Genomic DNA, 25,348 nt, shown 5'->3' on the forward strand with positions numbered 1-25,348 from the left:
CTCAATAACTTGAGAGTTATTCATAATTTATATTCCCAAGGTATGACTTAAACATTATCCTAAACGACTTCCTTTACGAGTACGGAGGGAGTATACTGCAAAAACTGTAGCGTCGTAAAATGTTTTTTCACCCCAAATGCTAACCAATGAGCCAATGAGGTAAATGGTTCTCCCGCTTAATTATATCAGTTCTCTTACCCTTCCACAACCAATATGGCATTATTTAACAATCTCCTCATTCACACGTTGGTGTCTCTCAGCCGTTCACCGCCTCTTCACCGTACACTGATGATCCCCCAGTCACCCACGATCTATCAGACATTCACACACTTTGTTCCTTAGATCAGAAATATTGAATTAGCCAGACTCTGATATCAATTGTAGGACCGTAAAGGGCCTTTCTCATCCTAAAAGCCAACCAATAAGGTAATCGGCTTCTCCACTTATATATTAGATCCCTTGTCATTTTACAACCAATGTAGTACTATTTAACGAAAACGTTGTAGTTAGATTTGTGATTACACCCGGCCACTAGTGTCATTTGTTTGAGAGTTTACAAATATATGAGATATTATATCTTGCTAAGAGCGGCTACTATGTGCTGGTTATTATGGCCATGTAGGAATGATGTGGTTTTCAATAAAGAGTGTTCTCTCCTTTACATGTTATCTCACTAACTATTTATTGGTTCCATTTCTAGATTCTTTTAGAAACCTGATTTCTAGGATTTTATTTCAGTGACATGTCAGTGACTGGAGTGGGTGACTAAGGAGTTTTTCACCATGAAGCATCGGTGGTAGTTTTAGTCTACAGATTGATGGCCATTAACTCTTTATGTTCTTTTCCTTCATTTTAAAACTAGTGTTTGGATGTGTGTTTTTGTTGTATATCTTAGTTATGTAGTAGAAGATTGGGAGTGTCACACCTGGATGTATCTAGTTGAGTTCAATGAAGCTTTCACTATTTTTCTAAAAAATAATTATAATAAAATTTGGTACAGTACTTTCTAGTGAAGTTGTATGCTACATGTTTTTTTTTTCCTGTCAAGAGTTTGATTGTTGGAGTTAACAGTGGCAGGCATTCATTAACGTTTAATTAAGAGCAGTACACGTCTGAGTCACCAATCGTTGAGCTGTTACAACAAAACATTCCATATTCTGGTGAGCACGATCAGAATGATGGGAATAATAGAGTACAAACAACCGGTGAAGTGAGCATCTCTGATTGGCACTTAGACTTGATTAATTGTTTCAGTGCAATGCAGTCATCAGGCACAGCTAGCATATGACTGTCCTTTTCTTTGCAGATTATTTACCGGATTATTGGAACGAATCATTTGCTTCATGCTTGGCTGTGTACATCTTCCTATTAGTGTAGAGGCCGAGTTTTAATCCGTTATTTTTTAAAAAAAATACTCCACACTTAAAAACAAACATTTTCTCGAAAAATTCTCTTCCACTGTGTTTTTTATACCACTTGTTTTATACCATCCTTTATTAACTTTATTTATTAAAATATTTAATACGCTCTCATATTTAAGTAGATGATCCACTCAATAAAGTATTAGCGGCCAGGCCTAGATAAAGACGCAGATAGAAGCAAATGGGGGACAGAAGGATCAACCATAGAATCATGGATGCTTGTGAAAGCAAGCAAGAAGGCAGGGAAGGCTCCAAAGGAGAGGTCTGGATTGTCTGAAGAAGCTTTGCATTGCCCCCACAGAGAAAGAGGATTTGCTGCTTTTTTTGTTTTTCACTTGCTTTTCATTTCCCTGTTCATCCAAAGCTTCCAAGATTGTTATGAGCTCTAACCAAAGAGGAGTACAAGAAAAGACGAAATCGGAAGCTTCATGGATAAATTTCTGAAGCACTCTAATTACTGCTAAACCATTAGCAACAGTAAATATTATAAAAAAACATTGAGTAAATGTCAATATTTTTTAGAAAAAACATCCATGTTTTTTTTTCTCTTATGCAAAACAGCAAAAGTACATTGTTAATATTTGGTACTACTACTACTACTACCTCAAAGTTGTTTGCACACAAAGATGTTATTATGACTTAAGGGTATCAATATTCAGAAGAAAAAATGAGGTACATTATTGATTATTCAGATTTAGTACTAGCATATGCGTGTATCAGTATTCAGAATGTAGCTAGCTAGCATCAAGCCACAGAAGAACAAAAATCAAGTCTCAAATCTATTTATCAGGGTACAAAAGAGTACAACATCAGAACGAATCTTCGTGTAGCACATCACAAACCAACCATCCATCCATCCATCCAGTGTGCATTCGTTTCTTGCAGAGTAAAAGCTGAACGACGTAGAGATCAAGAGACAGAAAAGATTTTTTCCCAAAGAAAAATGGGTGGGTGACTAGCTTGTTTCACGGATCAGAAGATGGATGAGAAGACGGCAGAAACCATCGCCGCCGCGACGACGCCGTAGCTGAGCCCCGCCTGAACCTTGAAGCCGCCGGCGGTGGCCGCCGCCGCCCCCGGGGTGGTGCTTGACGGCGTCGTAGCCGCTGCTGAAGAAAAGAGAGAAGAAAAAGACAAGTTAGTAGTGTTCAATCACTGTGGTGACACTGACACTGATGCATAGATAAATCATTATTCAGTTGTTCTTGATCGCCATTGACAGGAGTGAAAATGTTGGGGAGTTATTAACAAAAAAGATATTCCCTTCGTTTTAAATTTCTTGTCGTTTTAGCTCTGCCATAGGTCAAACATGTTTATTCTTTACAAGTTAGTAGCTAGTGTTCAATCCCTGTGGTGACACACTGACACTGATGCATAGATAAATCATTATTCAGTTGTTCTTGATCGCCATTGACAGGAGTGAAAATGTTGGGGAGTTATTAACAAAAAGATATTCCCTCCGTTTCAAATTTCTTCTCGTTTTAGCTCTGGCATAAGTCAACCATGTTTATTTTTTACCATTTATTTTTAGAAATTCATTTAGTATAATAACATGTGAATAACATATTATAAAAATATTTCTTACTGTGGATCTAAAAACATAAATATTATGACGTTAAATTACAGGGATTTTTTTAAAAAATGATGGTCAAAGATATATGTGTTTAACTTAAGACAAAATTAAAATGATAAGTAATTTGAAATGGAGGAAGTAGGATTTTAGGGGGAAATACTCACCCTTGGAGGCGTTGGCGAAGACAGCGTAGTCCGGTGAGCTTGGGGTCAGGTGCAGCAGGTCTAACAGATCAAGACATCATCAAACATTAGAATTGCATCATCTCAAAAAACAGAATTTGTTGATATAAAACATTGTCAAATTACGTTTAACAGCATGGTCACATAGAGCAAATTACACATGATCAACTGATCAACAGTCTGCTGCAAGCATGAGCACTCATGACTGAAGATTTGACAGACAAAAAAAAAGGTTTAAATACTACTAGACTCATGAGGGTGTGTTTGCTAGAGCTCCAACTCCTAAATTTAACTCCAGAAATTAGGTCTGAAGAGGAGTTATAGAGCTGTCTAAACCTAGCTCCACCTCTCAATTTTGTGAGAGAGCTCCACCTAGTTTTGCTCCCATTTTAAGTGGAGCTGAAAGACTGAAACTGTTTGGCCGAGCTCCAGCTCCACCAGCTGACCCTCGTTCCAAGAGTAGGGGAGATTGGGAGAAAAGTAGAGCATGGGCTGAATCTTGTACTAGACCAGAGCAGAAGCAGCACGGCCCAACACGCACGAACGCATGGCCTGCTTGGCAGATCAGTTTCTTCTCTCTCTCTCTCTCTCTCTCTCTTTTGCTTGGATCTTGAGTTCTAAACTCTCTAGTTTACCGAGCAAAAGGCCAGTAAAAAAAAACCATAAACTACTATCCTCTTCAATTTTAATGAATCTGGAATTGCTATCATAATATTCCTGTTCTGCCACAAGGTTTTTCTTGGGGAAATCGGTGAGATTCTTAATTAGAACCTGTGAATCTGTGATTCACTTGAAAAAAAATTCAACCGATTCACTACACAAAACATAGTAAAAACATAAGGTGAGAACCTAATTAATTGATCTAGAAATACATAAGTTAACTAATTCTGAATAGGAAGCATGCGTGTCATGTTCTTGCCTAAAACTGAACAGTCACATGCAAAAAAAAAAAGTAGTATAGTGAACAGTAAATGATGTTTGTTTGTTAGGAAGCGCATTTGGTGTATGAGCGTGGTGTGTGCGTATGCGTCTTCCGTGTAATCTACGCGTATATCTTTTCGCTATGCTTATGTTTATCAGTCAAAATTTAAATTTTCAACCTTAAATTTAGAGCTGATTTAAAGGTTTTTTCATCGAAATTTATTTTTCAGCATTTGCTTTTAAATCGCTAAGAATATGTACATAAAAGTTTTACTCATAAATTACTTTTTATTTGTAAATATGCCATAAGCGAAACGATGGCTCGGTAGAAGAAGAAGAAGGAGGAGGAGGAGGAGGAGGAGGTGGTTACTGATGCAGAGGGAGACGTTGGCGTTGGGGAGCTTGCAGGCGGTGGGCATGGCGAGGAGGCGGTCGAAGCGGAGGCCGAGCGACTGGACCTCGTTCCGGCCGCCGTGCACCTGCTGGATGATGTAGCACAGGCACTCGGGCCGCGCCTGCTGCGTCGCCGACATGTCGCCGCAGCACGTCGACGACGGCGCCTCCTCGTGCCCCGTCGCGTAGTCCATGCAGTCCGTCAGCTTCGTGAAGTCCTGCTGGCATTTGCTCTGCAGCGCCGCGTCTGGCGCCGCCGCCGCCGCCGCCACGCACCACGCCACCACCGCTGCCAACGCCAGACCGCGCCACGCCGCCATACCTCTCGCCGGCAGCTTGGTTGGTAGCTAGTGGGCTAACTCGATCGAGCTGTGTGCAGCAGGTGGTGTGGTGTGAACGACGGTGGCGATGGCGAGCGGCGGTGGCGGGCGGCGTGGTTTATAGGCGAGAGGGAGACGGGGGCATTGAAGAGGAGGGTGGTGAGAGTTAGATGTTGCATTTAAGACGCTGAGGCGGACGACAGCCCAGAGCCCAGCCGGGGTGGTAATGGTAAACTTGCTCATGCATTTCCTCCTCAACTAGATTTTTTTCTCTTTTTTTAACTTTACTGCGGTCCTCTTCTAAATTTAAATTTTAGAATTTTTAGAATTAATTTACACTTTCTATTATTTTTTTACGTTTAGTTTTTTTTTACCATATGGTTCAAGTTTAGAAAATGGGTTTGGGATATGATTTCTCCCCTCTTAGAGGGTAATATTCAATCTGAACCATCGATTCTTCTTACCCCCATTTCATTCTATCTCTCCATTCGTTTTCGTTTTCTAGTCTCACCTATTCTAACTCATTTTCTAGACACCATAAGAACATAAAACATACTCACTCTATTCCAAAATATAACAGCTTAAGATCAAAGATCAGATGAGACTTAACATCTATTACGGTTAAGTATCATCCGATCTAAGTTGTTATATTCTGAAACACATGCAGTACAAAATTTGCGTAAAACATATTTTTTCTCATCATTGTCATACCATTATTTTCAGCACTTGTAACTAAAAAGGTTATGGGTGTGTAGTAATATTTGCACATGTGCGTCTTTTGTGTTATAAAAGAAAACCCGTGAGCCGCGTTAGTGCCGTGCACGGCCATTCTAGCACGGCACGACGCGGCGCGCGTTTCCTTGTACGTCTCGTTGGTAGCTCTGACGACAGCCGGAGTCCGGCAAGAGCAGAGGAAGCCCGGCACGAACACGCCCGTGATGGCCGGCGTCGGTTGGGACGGTTGGGAGTTCAGAGCAGATCAGACTCCTGTTCACAGAGTCATCGTCCGTCCTCCTTGCAAAGAATGTCACGGATGGTTCACTGTCATTCTCTCATGCTAAGTAAGAGTGTGTTTAATTCCTAAAAAAAAAGTTGGAAATTTGAAGAAAGTTGAGAGTTTGAAAAAAAAGTTAGAAATTTATATGTGTAGGAAAGTTTTTGATGTAATATGATATGATGGAAAGTTAGAAATAGGGGAAACTAAACAAGGCCTAGCCATGCCTTTTGAGCTGTATATACCGATGAATGAATGAAAGAGTGAGCTAAGCTATCAGCTATAGAGACTAGAGAGCTCCATTGATGAGGCAGTCAAAAACCAAGTTCTAGAAGTGGATCTGTGTGTGTATGGATGGCATGGTGCCATGTTTGATGACCAGTCTGTCCATGTGCTGCTGGGTGGGCATACTCTGCATTCTACATGTGTGATGTGCCTACCAGTACTGACACTAGGTGTAGCACAGACTTAACTCCTTCTGGTTCATCTGTTGCTTTCGCAAATTTATTGTGTCTTGCACCCTGTAAATTCTGGTATGCTCACACACGCACATATCAAAACATCTACTGCTACTAGTGGCTACAAAATGCAGGGGACGTTGCCCTCAGAATTCATGCTGAACTTCTTGTTTGTCACTGCTGTTTTCGTTACTTTGAATGAGTCGTTTTGCACTTTTGCTGCTGCTGCCAATGCAAAATTGGTTGAGGTGTTGGGCCAGAAGAATCGATCAGTAACTGAATTTCAGGCATGGGTGGTTGGAGGCTCAACTGCTGGGGAAGAGGCTCCAAATGCATGTTGTCCGGTTGATATTTTGTGTGACATCAACCAGATATAAAGATCCTCTAAAGAGACAGATATAAAGATCATCACAGGTTTGGCTGGCAATGCTTAAATAGACCCGCCTCACTTGTGCTGTTTTGTGAAAGGCCAGATAGATACCTGTCACTACCAATAGCAATTCTCAGCTGTACCAAGAAACTATTCCAATCGAAGAGAACATTCATGGGACCGTTGCAGCTGTAGATGGAAGCTGCATAGTGAAGCTGATGCGAGTATGTGGTCCTGATAGTATAGTTTCAAGGAAAACATCTAATGGAATCATAATAATTAAAGGTCTATGTGACAGCAACCCACAGCATGTAAACAGCAGATCTAGCAACCAATACAGTTCGGAATTACAGCTTTAGTTGGGATGACGAGAGTGTAAATTAGGAGGAGCTGCTACTTTTGGAGTATTTAGACCCTGGATGTCCCCAACTTGCGCTCAAAGAGGCGGCGCAATAGATAGACTTGAATGACGCTAGCTGCAATCAGCGCTGCTGACTCCAATAGAGCCTTGTGGACAGCCCTCCTGCTCATGTTTTCGTTCACTGCATGATACCAGGAAAGACGAGGTTAGATGATATCTAACTTGACAGATATAAGCAGCTGGAAGGCAAAGAAAAAATAGTTAAAAAAGGCATGGTTTCTTGGGTAGCAATCTGAGCTGACACATTGTAGATACTTCCTATCAAAAATGATATAGCAAGTAACGGCCAAAGGCAAGCACTCGAAGAAAAAAAATATGATTGCTGGTTCTCAGACTTCTTAACGAAGTATGGTTGCAATAACGGGTATTATGTCACTCAGTGAAGGGGCAAGAAACATTGCATCCTTTTATAGGTCATTAAATGAACATATAGACATCTACGTTACAACTTATAGAGCTAGTGACAAGCTATAGTTGGTAATAGCTAGTGGTTTTAGCTAAACAAAACAGAATGTATGGCATATCTATGGATGAGAATAAAGTTAAACAATAGGAACAATATTAGATGATATCTAACTTGACAGATATAAGCAGCTGGAAAAGGCCAAGAAGAGATAGCAAAAAGGCATGGCTTGTTGGTTAGCAATACTGAGCTCACAACATTGTAGATGCCTCCTGTAGAAGGATAAGTAACGGCCAAAGGTAAAGCACTCCAAGAAAAAATGATTGCTGGTTCTGGTTCTCAGACTTCATGAAGTATGGAGGCCAATAAATGTTATTGTCACTCGGTGAAGGGACAACAAACATTGCATCTTTTTTAGGTCAACAGAGGAACATATAAATATCTACATAATAACTTATAGAGCTAGCGACAAGGTACAGGTGGTAACTGATAGTGGTTTTAGCTAAATAACCAGAATAAACGGCATAGGTAATGATGAGAATCAAGTTATGATAGTAAAAACAACAGGAACAATAGTAAAACATTTTAAATAGTATTATACATGGCATGGTAACAGAGAAAACTTACATATAGCTTGTCGGTCAGTTTGGGCCTCTAGCCAGTGCTGCTCGAACTGAATGTTGTAAAGCGCTTCATCTAATTTTGCTATTTGTTCAAACAAAGGAGCAAAATGTTCTGCATCCATTACAGAAAAGATAAGTTGGAGATGGCAGTAACTTATAGTTTAGCCAAAGTATAGAAACTTCAGAAATCCTTACCATCTTTCGCATGCTGATCAAAGTACGAAAAATGGCCAACATGCACATCAAAATCTACAGTTTCATGGTATGGGGATTTATTGGTGAAGCAGAAGCGATGTACGCCTCTCTTCTGAACTATGAACTCAAACTTATCACTAGTCTTGTCACGAGAATCACGGACTTGAGCACCATTAGGATCCTTAACCTGTGATTCGTCAGAATGGAGGCATGTTATACATAACATCATTAGTTCATAAGTACGATGTGCAACAAAAATAGATTGCTAACATGCTTTATTTCACAGGCCAACTGAGTGCTAGAACGTCTGATGCAAATGCATCGTTTGACAAACAGAGGTTTATTGTATATGCACTCCAGTAGGAAGACTAAAAGCATACAAACTGATTAACCTGAGCCTATCAAACCCAAACAGGAGCCAGTTATCTGGTGTATTCAGACCATGTCCATCTATTCCAATAAAACCATGATCATAGAAAAAGAAGGCAAACTTTAGAAACTGAAACTAAAGTTCCTGAAAGGAAGTCTCAGTGCAATCAACAAAACAAGTTAAAGCTGTCAACCTATCAGCAGCCAAATATTTTACTAACAGTTGTATTGTACAGCACTACAGCAGTGGTATTTGAAAAAAAAAATGGAGCTCAACAGTAATAATGAAGTTTAATTTAAAGAAAGTTCAGACAGCCTAATAACCTGTTTTGCATATGAAAAGTTGTCAAGATAACAGTTCAAGATTTAAGATGCACGTTTAAGGAGGCAATGTGCTCTAATCTAGTTTGTTAGGAGAACTTTTTACTAGTCCTATGATCCTATCAAGATTTTATTTTACAGGTTCAAAACAAACATGCTTTCAAGTTTGAACTAACTGTCGCATTGAACAGGACAGATCAACAAGTCCAATACCTATTCATGAAGGGTATACACAGAGATGCAAAATGAGTTAAAGCACTTACCACAAGATCCACTCCGTCCTCGCTATAATGCCATGGGGTGTCAGCCTTGATCACCACGAACGATACATGAACAGTATCCCCCTCATACTCCACGTTATGCGAGAAACACTCTTCCCTGTCAATCACAAAGCGGATAGCCGCAGCCGGGCGCAGCAACGCCACGGTGCAGAGAACCAAGAGGCACACCGTTCTCCAACTCAGGACCTCCATCTTATGGATGCCAGAGGTAACAACAAATTATTGCACACAGGTTCCTGCAGAGACAAATTCCAAAGTATCATTCACTAGATCTCTTCCGTATCAATCTAACACACAATCATACGCCACAGTGAGGACGTGCCCCGGGGTTTTGGGCATCAAGGAAATCCAAAATTGGATCCTCTATTTTTTTCCTATTGCGCAAACATCAACCATAAGGGGATCTACAGCGGGTCATGGCCTCATGGGGGTTCAGCTGAACCCCGAATCTAGTGGAAATCAAGTGCAATTAACTACTATTCCATAAGTAACCAAACGAATCATCGGAAATTTGTCCGATTAATCGTAGAAACAGGTGTCAAATCAAGCTACGATTTCAACGCCGCCGAGGGGGTGAAAAAAAAAAAGGAAACCAAACCGATCCCATCCCATCCAAATCCGGATGGATCTCCTGTCTACGCCGGCTTAGCACCGCGGAGGAGGCGGAGGAGGAGGAGAGAGGAATACCTCGGGGGAGGCGAGGTCTCGCTTCGGCGAGAGAAGGAAGCTAGTCGCCGTAGCCCGCAGCCGTGGTAACCCGATCGAGGAGACGACGACGACGACGACGGAGGAAGAAGGCAAAGGACAGCGTCGGTTTTGTGCTTGGGCTGGACACGCACCCGAGTGTGGGCCCCCCACACAACTGTTCGGCCCATATGAGCAATGTCCAGCCCATATATGATATATCTTTCGGTTGGGCCCAATCGCACGCTGAGTCCCTAGGAAAAAGTCCAGCTTACGTTCCTCAGCCATGGAGTGGGTTTTATTCACATCCCTTAGCCAGAAAGCCCCTATTGTCCTTCGCCGTTAGAGCATCTCCAAGAGAGTGGCTATCTCACTCTTTAAGTTAAAATTTGACAATATTGGATGAAAAACACACTACAAGAGACTTGCCATCCGGTTGGCCAAACAGCTCCTCTCACTGGCCAAAGATGGCCACCAAAATTCCCTTGCCAATCATGGGCCCCACGCATGGGCCCACCCATTTCTCTCTCCGTCCGCCATCTCCTCGATCGTCCCGCCGTTCTGCGTGCCGTTCCTCCGCCACGCCGTCATTGCCGCCGGCCTCCGCCGCCCGCTCCGTTCCCGCCGGCCGACCGCCTCCCTCGCCACGCCCTTCCCATCTCCGCTGCACACACAGCTCCTGCCGACCGATCGCCTCTCTCGCCGCCGCCTTCCCATCTCCGCCGCGCGGACTCCACAGCGCCTCCGCCATCCACGCCACTCCCGCAATTCCCGCTGGCCGACTGCCCTCCTTGCCGCCGCCTTCCCTTCTCCGCGGCGGAGGCTCCACAACGCCTCCGCCGCCGCACGGGTTCGGCCCGCGGAGATGAGAGGAGAAGAAGAAGAAAGGGAGAGAGAGAGACGAGGGGTGGAGAAGAAGGGTGAAAATAATTAGGGAAGCTAACATGTGGGACCACACGGGTAGAGTGGAGAACTGTAATAGAGAGGTTGTTGGAGTGAAAGGCATATTTGACTATCCAAATTTTTTGCAAGCTGGCTAAATGCACGTTTGGAGAGTGAGATTTGGAGATGCTCTTAGCTTCTAGAGGGACTTGGTCGGAAAAAGCTCGTTGCCGCTAGGGGAGAGAGGGGGAAGAAATAGAGAGGGTTGACTTGATATGTTGACCCACCGGATTTTTATTTATTGAGAGAATCCCTTATATGCCACTAAAAATTTATCTGATCCTTTGGATGCCACTAAAAATTGGCTCTTCCCTTATATGCCATTGGTTCAAATTTTCGCTCCCTCTCATGCCACTGCCATCCGTTGACCGGTAGTTGACTGTTAACTGTAGAGTGAAATGACGTATTTGCCCTTCTTGAGTTGATATGCATGCAGTAGGTGTTAGTATGTCAGTTATATACTACTACCTCCGTTTCACAATGTAAGTCATTCTAGCATTTCTCACATTCATATTAATGTTAATGAATATAGACATATATATCTATTTAAATTCATTATATTTATTTAAATTCATTAACATCAATATGAATATGGAAAATGCTAGAATGACTTACATTGTGAAACGGTGGAAGTACATTTTAGCTAGGCATCACATATATTTGGAATAAATGAATATGTGAATGTATAGCATTAATCTATATATTGAATATATGAATATTTTTCAGTCACATAATTTTGAGGCACATATTTCTCTATTTTTCATAGTAGAACAAAGCAATATGTTATGGCATTAATGTATTTTCCACATACATTAACCATGTACTTCTCGAACAAAAGCTTCAACAATATTTACTAGGGAGCACAACATTTCTCTGTTTTTCACACTATAACAAAACATTCAAGCAATATAATAGATTGCTCCTGATAGACATTTAAGATAATGTGTAATTGCACATTGTTTGTAATGCACAGCTAAACAGCTAAAATAACAAACAGATTGTTTGCTGGAGCAAGGAGATATACACAGTAGCACAGAATATGCAACAAATATTATAGGGAGTTGTTTAAATGACCACAGAATACCAAAATGCATACTGACATGGTGCATCAGCACTCATCAAACTAACTCCCAGCGCATAACCAACTCCCGGTGCATACAAACATAGTGTTGTTGAGGAGAGGGATGTTGGGCTTGGCCCACTTGGACGATTGGGCCATATTCTCATGTTTGGGCCAAAGGGTATTTTTGTCATTTATGTAAAAAACTGACAAGTGATTACATCCTATTAATAGTCAACTACCAGTCAACGGACTGTAGTGGCATGAGAGGGAGCGAACATTTGAACCAATGGTATATAAGGGAAGAGCCAATTTTCAGTGGTATCCAATGGATCAGACAAATTTTCAGTGGTATATAAGGGATTCTCTCTTATTTATTTGACTAACATGAGTGGTTCATTTTTTTCAACTCCAATGTAAGCATCACGTGGGATGAAGATCGGAGTCAATGTTCTATGTGGGTGCCATGTAGGACAGAACCATCATCCAAACCGCCAAGAAATTCGATTTTCATTGATTTTGATAATTGGGGCACGCTATATACCCGATTTCGCAGATAAGGGACGCGAATGAAACTTGGTCTATAATTGAGAGACGTAAAGTGAACTAAAGTATTTCTAAGTCTCTAAAATATATGCATTCATGATTAGGCTTGGCCCAAGCAGGACTGCCTTGACTTCGATTGATATTCGCCACGACCCATGGGCCCATATGTTGCGCAGAAAGGCAAAACCCAACTTATCTATGCTAACTAATAGGGTCTGTTCGTATAAAAAAAAACTAATAGGATCTGTTTGGTGGGCATCTGTCAGTGTAGCTTAGCTTCTCTCGTAACTAAAAACTTATCTAAACAGTTTAGCGGCCTGTTCACTTTTACGTCATTTTCAACCATATCATTTTTTTTAGCAAAGTTATTAAAAATATCTACGTTTAATTTGTTGCGAAATTTGTTTAATACATAAGAAATCCTGTCAAAACTTGGTAAGGTTTATTTTGGCTACAATCTAAACAGGCCCTAACTTTTAATAAAGGTTTTAAGAAAGATCTAGAAAATAAATTAGAAGTCAGAAGAGCCAGTTTCTCCAAATTCTTAAAAACTAACTGTAATCCAAATTTTAGGTATGCAATATATTCGGATAAGTTTCCTAATAGAACTTTACTATTATGATTAATTTTCTAGTATGACTAAGTCTTTTCCTCACTATAACTCCTAGATTTCTCCTATATATATATCTCTTATAAGCTGTCAGGGAGGGTGCAACAACCCACTATATCCCATGCATTTGTATCTAACTCCTCAATAGTGATCATTGCCGATCAGCGCTTGTGTTTTTTCCCGCAAGGGTTTTCCACGTAAAATTCGTGTCTCCGTTGTGCATCTATTTTCATAACACTAACTACCAACCAACTATTTCTTAAAACTAGAAGATTGTCCCCGCGCAATTTTGTACGGAGCTAGATAATTCATGTATAGAGTTAGATTTATATAAAATTCTGGAAATTTATTTCTATAGGTATTGTAACAATATGTGGATTTTATATATAACTCTTACCTTCTATTTTCTATAAGTTATTTTATATACAACTCTTATCTTAATTCTATTTCTATAGATATAATTATATTTTGTATACAACTATATCATTCAATATATACCGCTATAATCCAGACCCACCATGGTATGACGGTTAAGATATTCTTCTTTTTCTCCAATCAATATGAGAGTTTTTAGTCTCCATAGTAAACGTGGTGTATTATTTCAAAGTTGTTTTAATAATATAATAGATAGATAGATAGATATTAAATTCCTCCAAACAAGATCATAGTTTGTGAAGTAATCGTAGCTTAACTGGTTAGGTTCCTTGTTGTGGAACCAACCCACTCAGATTCAAGTCCTAGATTTGATATGAGTGCTTGTATTTACAGTTAATTATTCTTTCAGCGGTATGCGATGTACCTGTGTCGACAGTGAAACGTCCATGGTAATTTTGTCAATCTAAGATATGTCAGTCTACTCTTTCGGATATGTTCATAGGGGTAGTGTGTGTATGTGTGTGTATATAAGGATGAGTGTGTCGTGAGCGTAGTTTGATCACCAACAACGTGACCAGACACACACACACGCTGCTGGCTGCTACGGCTGTGTTTTGACACTTCTTTATCTCGACAATAAAATGATCATCAGTGCGCGGTGCCGGTGAGTCAGTGACACGATCGCGGCACCGGCCGATCACCCGACAACGAGAGTGGCCGAGCACGTAAATGACACATCCGCGCGCGCGCGGTCGCGGAGTGGCGCGCACGCCGCGTCGTCGTCGGTGTCGCCGTCGCCGCGCGCTGCCCTGCCCTGCCGCGCGCACGCCGCGGCCCAAGCAGCCAGCGGCATCGTCGCCGCGCGCGAGCGCGCCACCGTTAACGACAACCCGTCTCATCTCATCCCCCACGCGACGACACGACGGTCTCGCCCGCCAACAACCGCGGATCGCGCAGTGATTCCCGCTGCCCCGCGCGCACGCGGGCGCCATATGCGCGCGCTGAGGCTGCAGCGCAGGCAATGGCATGGCGTGTGCGCGCCGCGCCGCGCCGGGCGCGGACACAGAGCCGTGGCTGGCGTGGCGCTGGCGCGTTCCCCGACGGGATCAAGCGAGCAGGCTGCAGGAGATTCCGCATGCAGAGAGAATCTCCTCCGCTCATCTTCTCCACCCGCACATTGCCCCTGCATTGCATATATCACCATACATGTTGATTCATCCGTTTATCCGGTTATAAAACGTTTTGAATTTGATCTATTTTAAATTTAACTAAGTTTATACATAAATAATATTTATAATACCAAATTAGTTTCATTAAATCAATAATTGAATATATTTTCACAATAAAATTGTGTTGGGTTGAAAATGTTACTAATTTTTTTCTAAAGACTTAGTCAAATTTGAAATAGTTTAATTTTAACCAAAGTCAAAATGTGTAGTAACCTGAAACGGACAGAGTAATTTACTGCTACTACTACTCACTTCATGTGCTTAGCTAGCTAAGCTAATCTAGTATCTACCTCTGTGATCTCTTTTTAACTTTGCAGTAAGTTTAATTTAATAGCAAGTGCATGCTGCATATGCTAACTATATATACTAATCAAATCCATGTGGCCAATAGGGATGGGCAATGTTTAATCGATCGATCCCTGCACCGTTTGCTGCCTGCATTTGGCTGCTTCTTCCCTCTCCTCGATACTGCACTGCGATGCACCAGCTGCCGTTATAATCTACTCAGATGCTGGTTGGTCTATGGCTCCAGGGAATATTTGTCACCAAAGGACAACTTGATTTGTTGATTAACTGACGACACCATGCACAAGTGCCTCCCGGTCTTGGCTTACCAGCAGCCTGCATAGCTTGTGCAGGGTTGATTATTAGGTTCTGAAGAATCCTTGTCCCACTGATCCCTCTTTGCTCTGCTCCATGTTTGACTGTTTGCTTCATGTTCAGTGCATCAGGCAACAACTAGATGACAGTTTATGTATATATGTGTGTGTACTTCAACTTGTACAATTTTGTTCTGTTAATTGCCAGCGTAGGTAATTAAGCTAGTACTACATGTTTTAGCACTTTGCATGTCGGCTTAACTCGTACTCCGTCGCCTCAAATGAGGTTTGAAAAGTGCTCACTCCTATAGAATTTTACAACATGAAGGTTTTTTCTTAAGAAAAAAATGTTAATGATTTATACGAGATAATCCAACTCCAACTCAAAAGTTGCGTTACAATAATGTAGGTTTCGATGGCTGGAAAAGGGTGACAGAATTTCAGCAGCATCTGACGGCCCAGAGTTTTTTTTTTCGCGAACGCGCAAAAAGATTGCACGTCAATATATTAGAAGAAAAAGAGTTTTAGTTACACACCGCAATCAGCCAGACTGGCTTATGCTAGGGGAAGGAAGAAAAAGCAAAAGAAGAAAAAATTGAAGCTGAAGCTTTAGAGAAACTACGGCGGCTAAAAACAGACTCCAAGCAGCGGGAAGGGGCTAAGTCACGCTAGACTCCCAACAAATCCCCAAAAGCGGCGACGCCAGCTAAAGACCACAAATGGCCCTCCGCATGGACGGACTCTAGAACCACTGGGACCGAAGAAAGAGCAGAGTCAAAAACCCTAGAGTTCCGCTCCTTCCACAGACACCAAGAGACCAGGAGCACCAGGGAGTCGAAGCTGTCGCGGAGGTGCTATGGTAAGCAGGCCCTGGAGGACGGCCACCAGTCCTAGAACCAACTGCCACGGGGTGGAGAGAGGGCAGACCGGCCAGAAGGCGACAATACCCGGAGCCAGACCTGCCGAGCGAACACGCAGTCGAGGAGGATGTGGTTCGCCGTCTCAAGATCCTAAGCACAAAAGGAGCAAGCCGAGTGATTATCGATGCCACGCTTCTAGAGGAGATCAGCCGTCCAGCAGCGCTGCTGGAAAGCGAACCAAAGAAAGAACCTGCATTTGGCAAGACCCTTTGCATGCCAGAGAAGATCAGCACAAGCAAAGGAATGATGGCCATAGAAGAAAGCCTGGTATGCCGAACGTGTAGAGTAGCGCTGGTCAGCCGTCCAGCGCCAAACGAGACGATCCTCGACACCCGGCAAGAGCTGTACGTGAAGCACTGCATCCCAGATAAGGAGAAACTAGGAGATGACCGGGACAGTGAGGGCACCGCGGATATCAGAGACCCAGGAGTTGTTCGCTAGGGCAGAAGCAACTGTGCGTGAACCTCGGAAGCGCTGGGGAACGGCGAAGAGGAGATCTGGAGCCAAGGACGCCACCGAGCAGCTGTCGATCCATTGGTCAGACCAGAGGAGAGAGTGATTCATAGGCCCCATCCAAACGGCTTATTAGAATAGGTTGGTGCATGAACCATTCTTCGTAAAATTATAAAGTAACTTTTGCCATTCAAAATTTATTCTAGATTATGCCAATTTCTCAATGTACTTCGACAATTATCTCTCGTTTAATTTCTTCGTCCACTTTATCATCTCAACCAATAAAAACCATCTATCTTCCTTTTTTTTTTGACAGGTCACTGGGGAGGAAGCTTCCCCACTTGAACTTTCATTAATCATAGAGCAAAAATTTCCTAAAAAAAATCATGGAGCAAAAAGATGTAAGATTATATTTGATCTAGACCAGAGAGGGGAGAATAGCATGTTTTTTCATTTGTCTACCGCATAGTGATCCTGTTTTTTCACTCTATCAGTCCATACTGTAATTATATTTTGGAACGGAGAGAGTAAAACCCAGGTAGCTGCCCTGTACTAAACACAATCTTTGCATCTTGCTCCAAAGAAAAAAAAATACTACTTCACACAATCAAAAGCTAACGCAACATGGCAAAGTTGGTACTTGGTACACATGTTGGTTTCAAAGTACAGGCAAGCTTTCCACGGAAAGCAAAAGCATGGCAATGTAGTAGGAGTTAGCCAGAGACGAGCAGGGAGGCTACCATGCAAATGGCAGCAATATTGCAACAACACTCCTAAAAGGAAGTGGGGCTTTTGTTCTCTTGCATGCACCGGGGGACAGCCAAAAACTGCAGGAGGTTTGCACGGCGCCCGGTCACCGGCCGGCCGCCGATCGACAGAGCCGGCAACTTTTCCGGCCATGGCTCGCCGCCGGTCTCTGCTCAGCTCTGTTTTCTAGATGAAATTTTACATGAAACTGTCTAACAACAATCCAGCCACATTAATTTGCAGTGGCCACGTTCTGAATTTCTTCTTCTCCATCGTGAATTCGCTGCAAATGCAGGTCTCCATCTGGCAAAGAGACCCTGAAGAAAACGGAGCACTTGGCCGTGCAACTCTGCTAGCCATCCAGCTACACGTTTCTCCTTTAAGTTCAGAGTTTCAGACAAGTGTACAAAGCCAGGATGCCATCCGGAAGAAGCACTCAGCCAACTGTCACCACCACTGCAACATTGCTCCATGATACATCTGCAACAAAAATATCAGAAGAATAGAATCCATTGGCATTCATAATGTAATGATCTAGCTTAATCATCAGCCAATATATATAGCCACTCATAATCCAATCGATTCTTGATCTTGCACATAATCTAGCTTAGCTAGTAATTAAACTAAGCAACCAATGGAGAGGTGCAAAATCACAATTAGCCCACAAAGGAAAGGAGGATTGTACTCAAGATAACCTAATCAAATCCAAAGCTGAGCACAACTAAGTACTCCCAACCAAGGAAGAAATTGAGAATTGGAAAGGCTAGAATGGGCAAAAGAGGAAAGAGATCAGAGAGGAAGAGCCAAACAGCAGTAGCAGCAGCAGTAGTGTAGTGCACCGCGGCCCTGCTTCTGCTTGGCCCCATATGCAAGATCTGCTCATATCACCAAATGAGGGACCATTTGCTAGCTAGTTGCTCAAATCTCAGCTTTTTTTTTTTTTTTTGCGTGGTGATGCTGAATCTCTCATCCTGTTGAGATGTGTGGAGCAAATAGTGTTTTTCGTGCAGTTCAGTTAATTGATTGCTGGAAATCGGTGCTCGAGATCACGTTGTCTGGATGAGAACTGAGGTAACTTTTTCGACAAGATAAACTATTATGGTAGATCTTCAGCGAGTTCGATAAAAAAAATCATGGAATTTTTTTTGTTCTGAGTTATACTCCCTCCGTTTCAAAATATTTAACACCGTTGACTTTTTAGCGCATGTTTGACCGTTCGTTTTATTCAAAAACTTCTGTGAGATATATAAAATTATATGCCTACATAAAAATATATTTAACAATGAATCAAATGATAGGAAAAAAAATTAATAATTATTTAAATTTTTTGAATAAGACGAACGGTCAAACATATGATAAAAAGTTAACGGCGTCAAACATTTTGAAACGGAGGGAGTAGTATATTAAACTGCTAAATTGTAAAAATCTTGACGGTTATAACAACCTCCATGTTTTCGAACCGTTGACCTGTTTTCCCGCGGCTTTTCTTTGTAACATTCCTTGTGTCTATTGTGTCAATTATCATATGATAGTAATGGTAGTAAAGTGGTACACTCTATATTGTTAGGGCATTAGTGTTGACACAATGGTCGTTTTTATATGTACAAGTTACAAGAGAACAAATTCTCTATGAGTAAAAGGCAAAGAAAAGAAACCAAGTCTACGTTGACCTTTTGAAAAGGTTGGCTATTATACCATGGGCCTCCTAACCTAGTTTTTTTCAATACAGGTTAATTAGGCATGACCAATGTCGTCATGCCACGTCACTGGACGCATCCAATTTCATCCAATACAAATGCTTGCCGCCATAAATCTCAGTTAACTAGAGTATTCAAGAGTGCAAGTGCCGTGCAACTGCATCTACTTCTGCAGTTTTGTAATGTGTTAGCCGATAAACACAACGTGAGCAATAAGACAAGTCATATAATTCTTGCATATATTTTTTAGATTTGAGAAGACCAACATCCGGATAGTATATCTAAACATGTACTCATCATTACAACATATATATCTTCAGTTTGAAACCGTAATCAAATTCATAGCATATCTCTCTGAGCATATCTTCAGTTCGAAACCGTAATTCAGAGCATATCTCTGTGAGCATTTATGCCCTGATCAAAATTGAGAGGGCCAAGATTTGAGGCAAAACTGAAAAGAACAGGTTTTGAATACTCGGAGGAGCATCTCTCATGATCTGCTCAACTTCAACAAGACCCATGGTGACCATGTCACAGAGACTGAAAACATACATGTTGCATACATTAGATATACAGTAGTAAATTACACTAGTAGACACATGTGTATGCAATGAAATCAACTATGATCAAAATGGGGATGGGACCCACCATGGGATCAGTATGTAGTAGTAACAAGCAACCATCTCCAATATGGACAGGCACAGACAAAAGGACCCCCCTCTAAACATCTCCCTTAGAACCAGTGAAGGGACACAAAGACATACAACATTACAACAACACAATAACACAAGATAGAGAGAGAGGGATGCACATCACACACACAAATCCACAAGTAGACATCCTTCCATGTCTTCCTCACTCACCCATAACCATAAGCAAATGAATATACATATATATATATATACTAGGACTAGTTGAGCTGCAGCTTCAGACATTCAGAGTGAAGAGCAGCACAGCAGCTAGGTGAGGAGAGGGGCACCACTACACCACCACCACTACACAGCAAGTAGTACTATACACTTGGATTTGGGAGGAGCAAAGGGGAAGTATCCCTTTTGCCTCTCTACCTTCTCTTTCTTCTCTCTTCTCTCTTGTTGCGAGCAAGAGAACAACAAAGGGGGTTCAGTTCAGTCCAGTCCTTGGAACAATGATGGCCTGTGGGTCTCCCAGCACTGAGGTGGTCGATGAGTTCGAGAAGCTTGTCATTAGAATGAACCCTCCAAGGTATTTTAGTCCTTTCCATTCTTCTTCCATCTCTTCTTCTTCTTCTTCCTCTTCCATGGTGTTTCTCTCTGCACTTTGACCCTGTTAACCGTGCTGAGTTACGTTCTTCCTTCTTGCAGGGTCACTGTGGATAATACCTCGGACATGACTGCCACCTTGGTGAAGGCAAGCAACACTTCTCTGTTCTTGGTTCTTGATAATTCTTGCAGGTTAATTCAGAGCATTTCTTGGGAAGAATTTTTTTCTCAGACAGGAGAGGTTGTCATTCTTTTCTGCAGGTGGACAGTGCAAACAAGTATGGGACCTTGCTGGAGGTGGTTCAGGTGCTGACTGAACTGAAGCTGACCATAAAAAGGGCCTACATTTCCTCTGATGGAGAGTGGTTCATGGATGGTGAGTGCTTTGCAAACCTCCCCTTTCTTAGAAAGATTAAGGATTGGAAAGAAAGAAAGATCGTGCCTCTTTTTTCTGATCTAGCTCTTGTAGATGTTGCAATCTTTGGCATCTTTTGATGATGATGTGATTTGTGTGTTGCTCACCTTTTGTGAAGTGTTCCATGTCGTGGATCAGGATGGGAATAAACTTTATGATGGCCAAGTCATTGACAGAATTGAGCTGGTAAAGTACACAAGAATCAATTCCAAGAACAGAGCAAAGCTCTGCACATTTGTGTTAATTTTGATTTGGTTTTTTCAGTCGCTGGGAGCTGGGTCGCTGAGTTTCCGGGCGCCGCCGGAGAGGTCGGTGGAGGTGGAGGCGGAGGCGGCGGCGGCGCAGACGGCCATTGAGCTGATCGGTAAGGACCGGCCGGGGCTCCTGTCGGAGGTGTTCGCCGTGCTCACCGACCTCAAGTGCAACATCGTGTCGTCGGAGGTGTGGACGCACGACGCGCGCATGGCGGCGCTGGTGCACGTCACGGACGCCGACACGCTCGGCGCCATCGACGACCAGGACCGCCTCGACACGGTCAAGCGCCTGCTCCGCCACCTCCTCCGCGGCGGCGGCGCCGGCGCGCGCGACCGGAAGGCCACCGCCCGCGCCGCCATCCCCGCGCCGCGCCGCGACGGCGCGGCGGCGCACGCCCCGCGCCGCCTCCACCAGATGATGCACGACGACCGCGCCGCCGCCGCCCCCCAGCCCTCCTCCTCCTCCGGCGACGGCGGCGGCCGCGGCCGCCCCGTCGTGGAGGTCGTCGACTGCGCCGAGCGCGGGTACACCCTCGTGAACGTGCGGTGCCGCGACCGCCCGAAGCTGCTGTTCGACACCGTGTGCACGCTCACCGACATGCAGTACGTCGTCTTCCACGGCACCGTCATCGCCGAGGGCTCCGAGGCGTACCAGGTACTTCGTCACTGTTCCATCGCTGACGACGCTGCCATGCCATTGCACTTCGCTGCACACACTCTAGCTCTACCCTATAGCCTAGCTACTACTCCTAGCTACTAGCTAGCTACCATTCCACTGTGCCTCGGTTTCCGCGCTCACATTTTGACCAGAAACGTGTACTAGAGACGACGACACACAACAAGCTGCTCCGCTGCTACATAGATACTGCTAGATCTTGGCATGTGAGTGACAGACAGAGCCGAGAAGAGAAGAGATCCTAGTTTTGTGTGAGCTCGTACCAACGAACACACGAGCTGCACCTGCACTGCAACTGCATTGTGTCACGCGTGCTGACAACATCGCCGTCGTCGCCGGCGAAATCTTTTGCAGGAGTACTACATCCGCCACCTCGACGACAGCCCCGTCACCTCCGGCGACGAACGCGACCGCCTCGGCCGCTGCCTCGAGGCGGCCATCCAACGCCGCAACACCGAGGTGAGTACATCAAACAAAACAAAATGGTTATCATGATATCAGAGTTACCGTGAACACGGCTTTGACTTGATTGGTCTTAGCAGGGGCTGAGGCTGGAGCTGTACTGCGAGGACAGGGTCGGGCTGCTGTCCGACGTGACGCGGATATTCCGGGAGCACGGGCTGTCGGTGACGCACGCCGAGGTGGCGACGCGGGGCGCGCGCGCGGCGAACGTGTTCTACGTGGTGGCGGCGTCGGGGGAGCCCGTGGAGGCGCACGCCGTGGAGGCGGTGCGCGCGGAGATCGGCGAGCAGGTGCTGTTCGTCAGGGAGGACGCCGGCGGCGGCGAGCCCAGGTCGCCGCCCGGTCGCGATCGCCGATCCCTCGGCAACATGATCAGGTCACGGTCGGAGAAGTTCCTCTACAACCTCGGCCTCATCAGATCGTGCTCCTAGTCTAGATGAGAATAATGAGTATCATTGAGCGTCATTAACAACTAGCTAGTTTGATCATGGCAGTGTACTGTAGCTTCTAGCTAAGCTAAGCTTAATTAGCGTCGTGTTCGTTGATCCATGTCAAAATCTTGGATTAAAATGGGACCTGCTTGATCAGCATCACCAGTGTAAATATTTTCTCCATTAGTTGCCTGTTTGTTTTCTCTCCTAATTAATCGGCAGCTAGAAAATTAAGCAGCACCAACTATGAGAACCCAAATGCAACAACTACATCTTTCCTAAAATATAGCTATTTCTAACATAGTAACTTATCCTAAAATAAAATTATTTCTTCGTCTACCATTCACATAACCAATCATAACCATTCGCTATATCTATTTTGTTTTCTTCACCAATTATAACCCTTATTCAATCATTTTTATCTATTTTTTTAATATCCGTGTCTAAAAAAGGATGTTTAAGTTCTGGAATGGAGTAGCAGGAATGATTGGTTGACCTTTGTCTGAATCGGCGACCAGAAATGACCGTCACCGCGACTAAATTGTAATCGAGGTCAAGACAGAAGGAGAGAAAAAAAAACTGAACAATTAGGCCGACTAATGGAAATCGAGGTCCTTTTGCAAGATCGAAGCAATGGGTTTAGTTATTTGAATCAAGAGACGCGAAATGTGCTACGGCCTAGGAAGTCAAACAATTGCTAAATAATCACGATGAAACTTGCCTCTTGTTGTTATTCAACGGCAGAACATGTACGACAATTTTGTTCTTATTCAGCACTGTCCCAACTCCCGTAGTTTCGTTCTTGTTCAACTCTCATAATCAATCACATTTTGGTATAGTTTTATAGTTGGATTGGATTGGATCGCACGACCAGTCCCAACTAATCGATCAGTTAAAAAAAAGGAGAAGAAAGACATCCAAACCCTAAGGCTCCTTTTCATTTAAAGAAAAAAACAGAGAAATTTTGTAGGATTACAATTCTATATGTAGGACTAACCTCTCAAAAAAATTCTGTGAGATTTTTTTTATATAGCTCTTTGAAATAAATTATCGAATACTATTGAGTATGTTAAAATTCATGTGGAATGCCTCAATCCATGTAAAGTTTGGAGAAATTTTAACAAAAGTTCAATCTTACGGAAAGTTTCTTTAATCTGAGTATCTTCAACAGTATTTCATATTTGCATTCCTATCAAAATTCTATAACATTGTTCTTTTTTATTTTCTCAATCCTACATTTTAAAATAGCCATGATGACTTGACAGTGCAATGGTAAAGGGTGCATGGTTTCAATCCCGAGTCCTTGTGTTCAATCCTTAACACACTCACAATTTCTTAAAAAAATATTTGGAAGGACGTCTCTCCCTCCAAATCTCTTCAATGAAAAACACCCAGAAATCTTTCGACAGCTCCAGTGTGGTAGGCTAGCCGGCCTGAGTTCGAAGTCTCACATCTACTTATTTGATATTAGGTCATTCTTAATATTCACTTTTTTTTTTACTAACAAGAAGTTTTTACCGCTGAGTAGAACCATGCACGGGTGCATCGATGCCCCCTGCAGTAGCTACAGTCACATCCAAATATGACAGATACAGAACTACTGCAATTCCCATTGGGTTGAGGGCATCGTCTACAGCTCTACACGAAGTAACTGTAAAATTAAGAGCACACAGAAAGAATATAAATTCATGTGAGGCGTGCATTGGCCATTGCAGACCTGCAGGGCTGGGCTGCACACAGTGTCTAGCAATGTAGCATGGCAACGAATGGAGATGTGTACATATACAGTAGTAGTATATATATGTATATACTAATAGTAAAACTTAGTAAAACTACTAGTAACCAAGAGTTCGAGTTAATAAACAGTGTTGAACAGGAGATGCGTGCAGTACGGACAGAGAGTATTATTCAGGGCCATGAGAAATCGATCTCAGAGCGGTGTGTGTGTGTGTGTACAGGAAGGCCATGTGATTCATATTAAGAAATTTAGTAAGTAATCACTGGGAAACAGTTTGTACCTGTGCTAGCTAGTGGCTAAAGCCTCAGAGCCAACCACGACAAAAACCTGCACTGCCGGCCACTGCGATCGCATGCGATGCGAGGGGGCTCATCTATCAGCAGCATTCAGCTCGATCGATCGATCGATCGATCGAACGAACGAACGAACGAACGAAATGCGAGCGATTTCGTGAGGAGAAAAACGAGGGAAATAATCCAATCTCACGGCGATTCGGAGGCGACACAAAAGGTACACCTCGTTGCTGTCCCTTTTGGTGGCATATGCATGCTTGTTTGTTGCCAACTTTTGCGTCGCCATCACGCCTTGATTAACCTCATATCTCTGTCACTGTGAATGTGATTCTCTCTCTCGAAATCCTAGGCGATCCAGTGCTGACCTTTCAATCTCACTCATTTAAACATGTCAAAAATATCAAGATATATGCGTGTTGTAAATTAAAATATCAAGATATATCTGTGTTGTAGTAAGCGTAGCTCGATAAGTTCCATGTAATGAGATCTGTCCACTCAAATTAGTTAAAGTTCTAAATTTGATATGGGTGTTCGCATATAATTAATTTTTATGTTAGATGATGTACTATTATGTTAGATATGCCGGCTCAGAATTTGAATGTACTCGTAAAAATAGAGTAATAAAGTATGTGTGTTTTATGACTCTGGATGTTTGTGTTTTGGCTTAAAAAAATTATATCAAGATGTCTTCCTCAGATTAACCTTTTACTGATGACATATTGACATGCATG

At 43.0% G+C, this 25,348-nt stretch overlaps 3 protein-coding genes across 6 annotated transcripts; 1 reads left to right on the plus strand and 2 right to left on the minus strand.

Moving 5' to 3' along the window:
- Positions 1–2,179: 2,179 nt before the first annotated feature.
- LOC4346142 (non-specific lipid transfer protein GPI-anchored 1) lies at positions 2,180–4,900 on the minus strand. 2 transcript variants are annotated; one of them, XM_015792864.3, is made up of 3 exons: positions 4,468–4,900; positions 3,159–3,218; positions 2,180–2,527 (listed from the first exon to the last, which is right to left on the minus strand). In XM_015792864.3, the coding sequence occupies exons 1-3, from the start codon at positions 4,808–4,810 to the stop codon at positions 2,394–2,396; spliced, it is 537 nt and encodes a 178-aa protein (XP_015648350.1). In that variant the 5' UTR covers positions 4,811–4,900; the 3' UTR covers positions 2,180–2,393. The 2 variants fall into 2 exon arrangements, with proteins under 2 accessions (XP_015648350.1, XP_015648349.1); XM_015792863.3 differs by having other exon boundaries at positions 2,180–2,530.
- Positions 4,901–6,875: 1,975 nt separating this feature from the next.
- LOC4346143 (transmembrane emp24 domain-containing protein p24beta2) lies at positions 6,876–10,031 on the minus strand. Its single transcript, XM_015792730.3, has 5 exons — positions 9,933–10,031; positions 9,228–9,481; positions 8,275–8,461; positions 8,084–8,191; positions 6,876–7,174 (listed from the first exon to the last, which is right to left on the minus strand). The coding sequence occupies exons 2-5, from the start codon at positions 9,435–9,437 to the stop codon at positions 7,041–7,043; spliced, it is 639 nt and encodes a 212-aa protein (XP_015648216.1). The 5' UTR covers positions 9,438–9,481; positions 9,933–10,031; the 3' UTR covers positions 6,876–7,040.
- Positions 10,032–20,040: 10,009 nt separating this feature from the next.
- Positions 20,041–22,745, plus strand: LOC4346144 (ACT domain-containing protein ACR6). 3 transcript variants are annotated; one of them, XM_026027395.2, is made up of 7 exons: positions 20,041–20,331; positions 20,451–20,496; positions 20,610–20,724; positions 20,882–20,949; positions 21,028–21,672; positions 22,048–22,152; positions 22,233–22,745. In XM_026027395.2, exons 1-7 carry the CDS (start codon positions 20,255–20,257, stop codon positions 22,584–22,586), a joined length of 1,410 nt encoding a protein of 469 aa, XP_025883180.1. In that variant the 5' UTR covers positions 20,041–20,254; the 3' UTR covers positions 22,587–22,745. The 3 variants fall into 3 exon arrangements, with proteins under 3 accessions (XP_025883180.1, XP_015649045.1, XP_066159377.1); XM_015793559.3 differs by having other exon boundaries at positions 22,236–22,745; XM_066303280.1 differs by having other exon boundaries at positions 20,043–20,331; positions 20,902–20,949.
- The last annotated feature ends 2,603 nt before the right edge of the window (positions 22,746–25,348 follow it).

Source organism: Oryza sativa, chromosome 8 (genome assembly GCF_034140825.1).
Source record: "Oryza sativa Japonica Group chromosome 8, ASM3414082v1".
NCBI lineage: Eukaryota > Viridiplantae > Streptophyta > Magnoliopsida > Poales > Poaceae > Oryza > Oryza sativa.

Bases quoted from the DNA above. Each gene is read 5' to 3' on its own strand.
- LOC4346142 (XM_015792863.3), bottom strand. From the start codon at position 4,810: ATGGCGGCGTGGCGCGGTCTGGCGTTGGCAGCGGTGGTGGCGTGGTGC. The intron at 3,219-4,467 runs GTAACCACCTCC...TTGATCTGTTAG, and splicing joins CAACGTCTCCCTCTGCATCA to ACCTGCTGCACCTGACCCCA. The intron at 2,531-3,158 runs GTGAGTATTTCC...TCTTTTCTTCAG, and splicing joins CTTCGCCAACGCCTCCAAGG to CAGCGGCTACGACGCCGTCA.
- LOC4346143 (XM_015792730.3), bottom strand. From the start codon at position 9,437: ATGGAGGTCCTGAGTTGGAGAACGGTGTGCCTCTTGGTTCTCTGCACC. The intron at 8,462-9,227 runs GTAAGTGCTTTA...GACGAATCACAG, and splicing joins AGGACGGAGTGGATCTTGTG to GTTAAGGATCCTAATGGTGC. The intron at 7,175-8,083 runs GTAAGTTTTCTC...GGTATCATGCAG, and splicing joins AACTGACCGACAAGCTATAT to TGAACGAAAACATGAGCAGG.
- LOC4346144 (XM_026027395.2), top strand. From the start codon at position 20,255: ATGATGGCCTGTGGGTCTCCCAGCACTGAGGTGGTCGATGAGTTCGAG. The intron at 20,332-20,450 runs GTATTTTAGTCC...TCCTTCTTGCAG, and splicing joins ATTAGAATGAACCCTCCAAG to GGTCACTGTGGATAATACCT. The intron at 20,950-21,027 runs GTAAAGTACACA...TGGTTTTTTCAG, and splicing joins TCATTGACAGAATTGAGCTG to TCGCTGGGAGCTGGGTCGCT.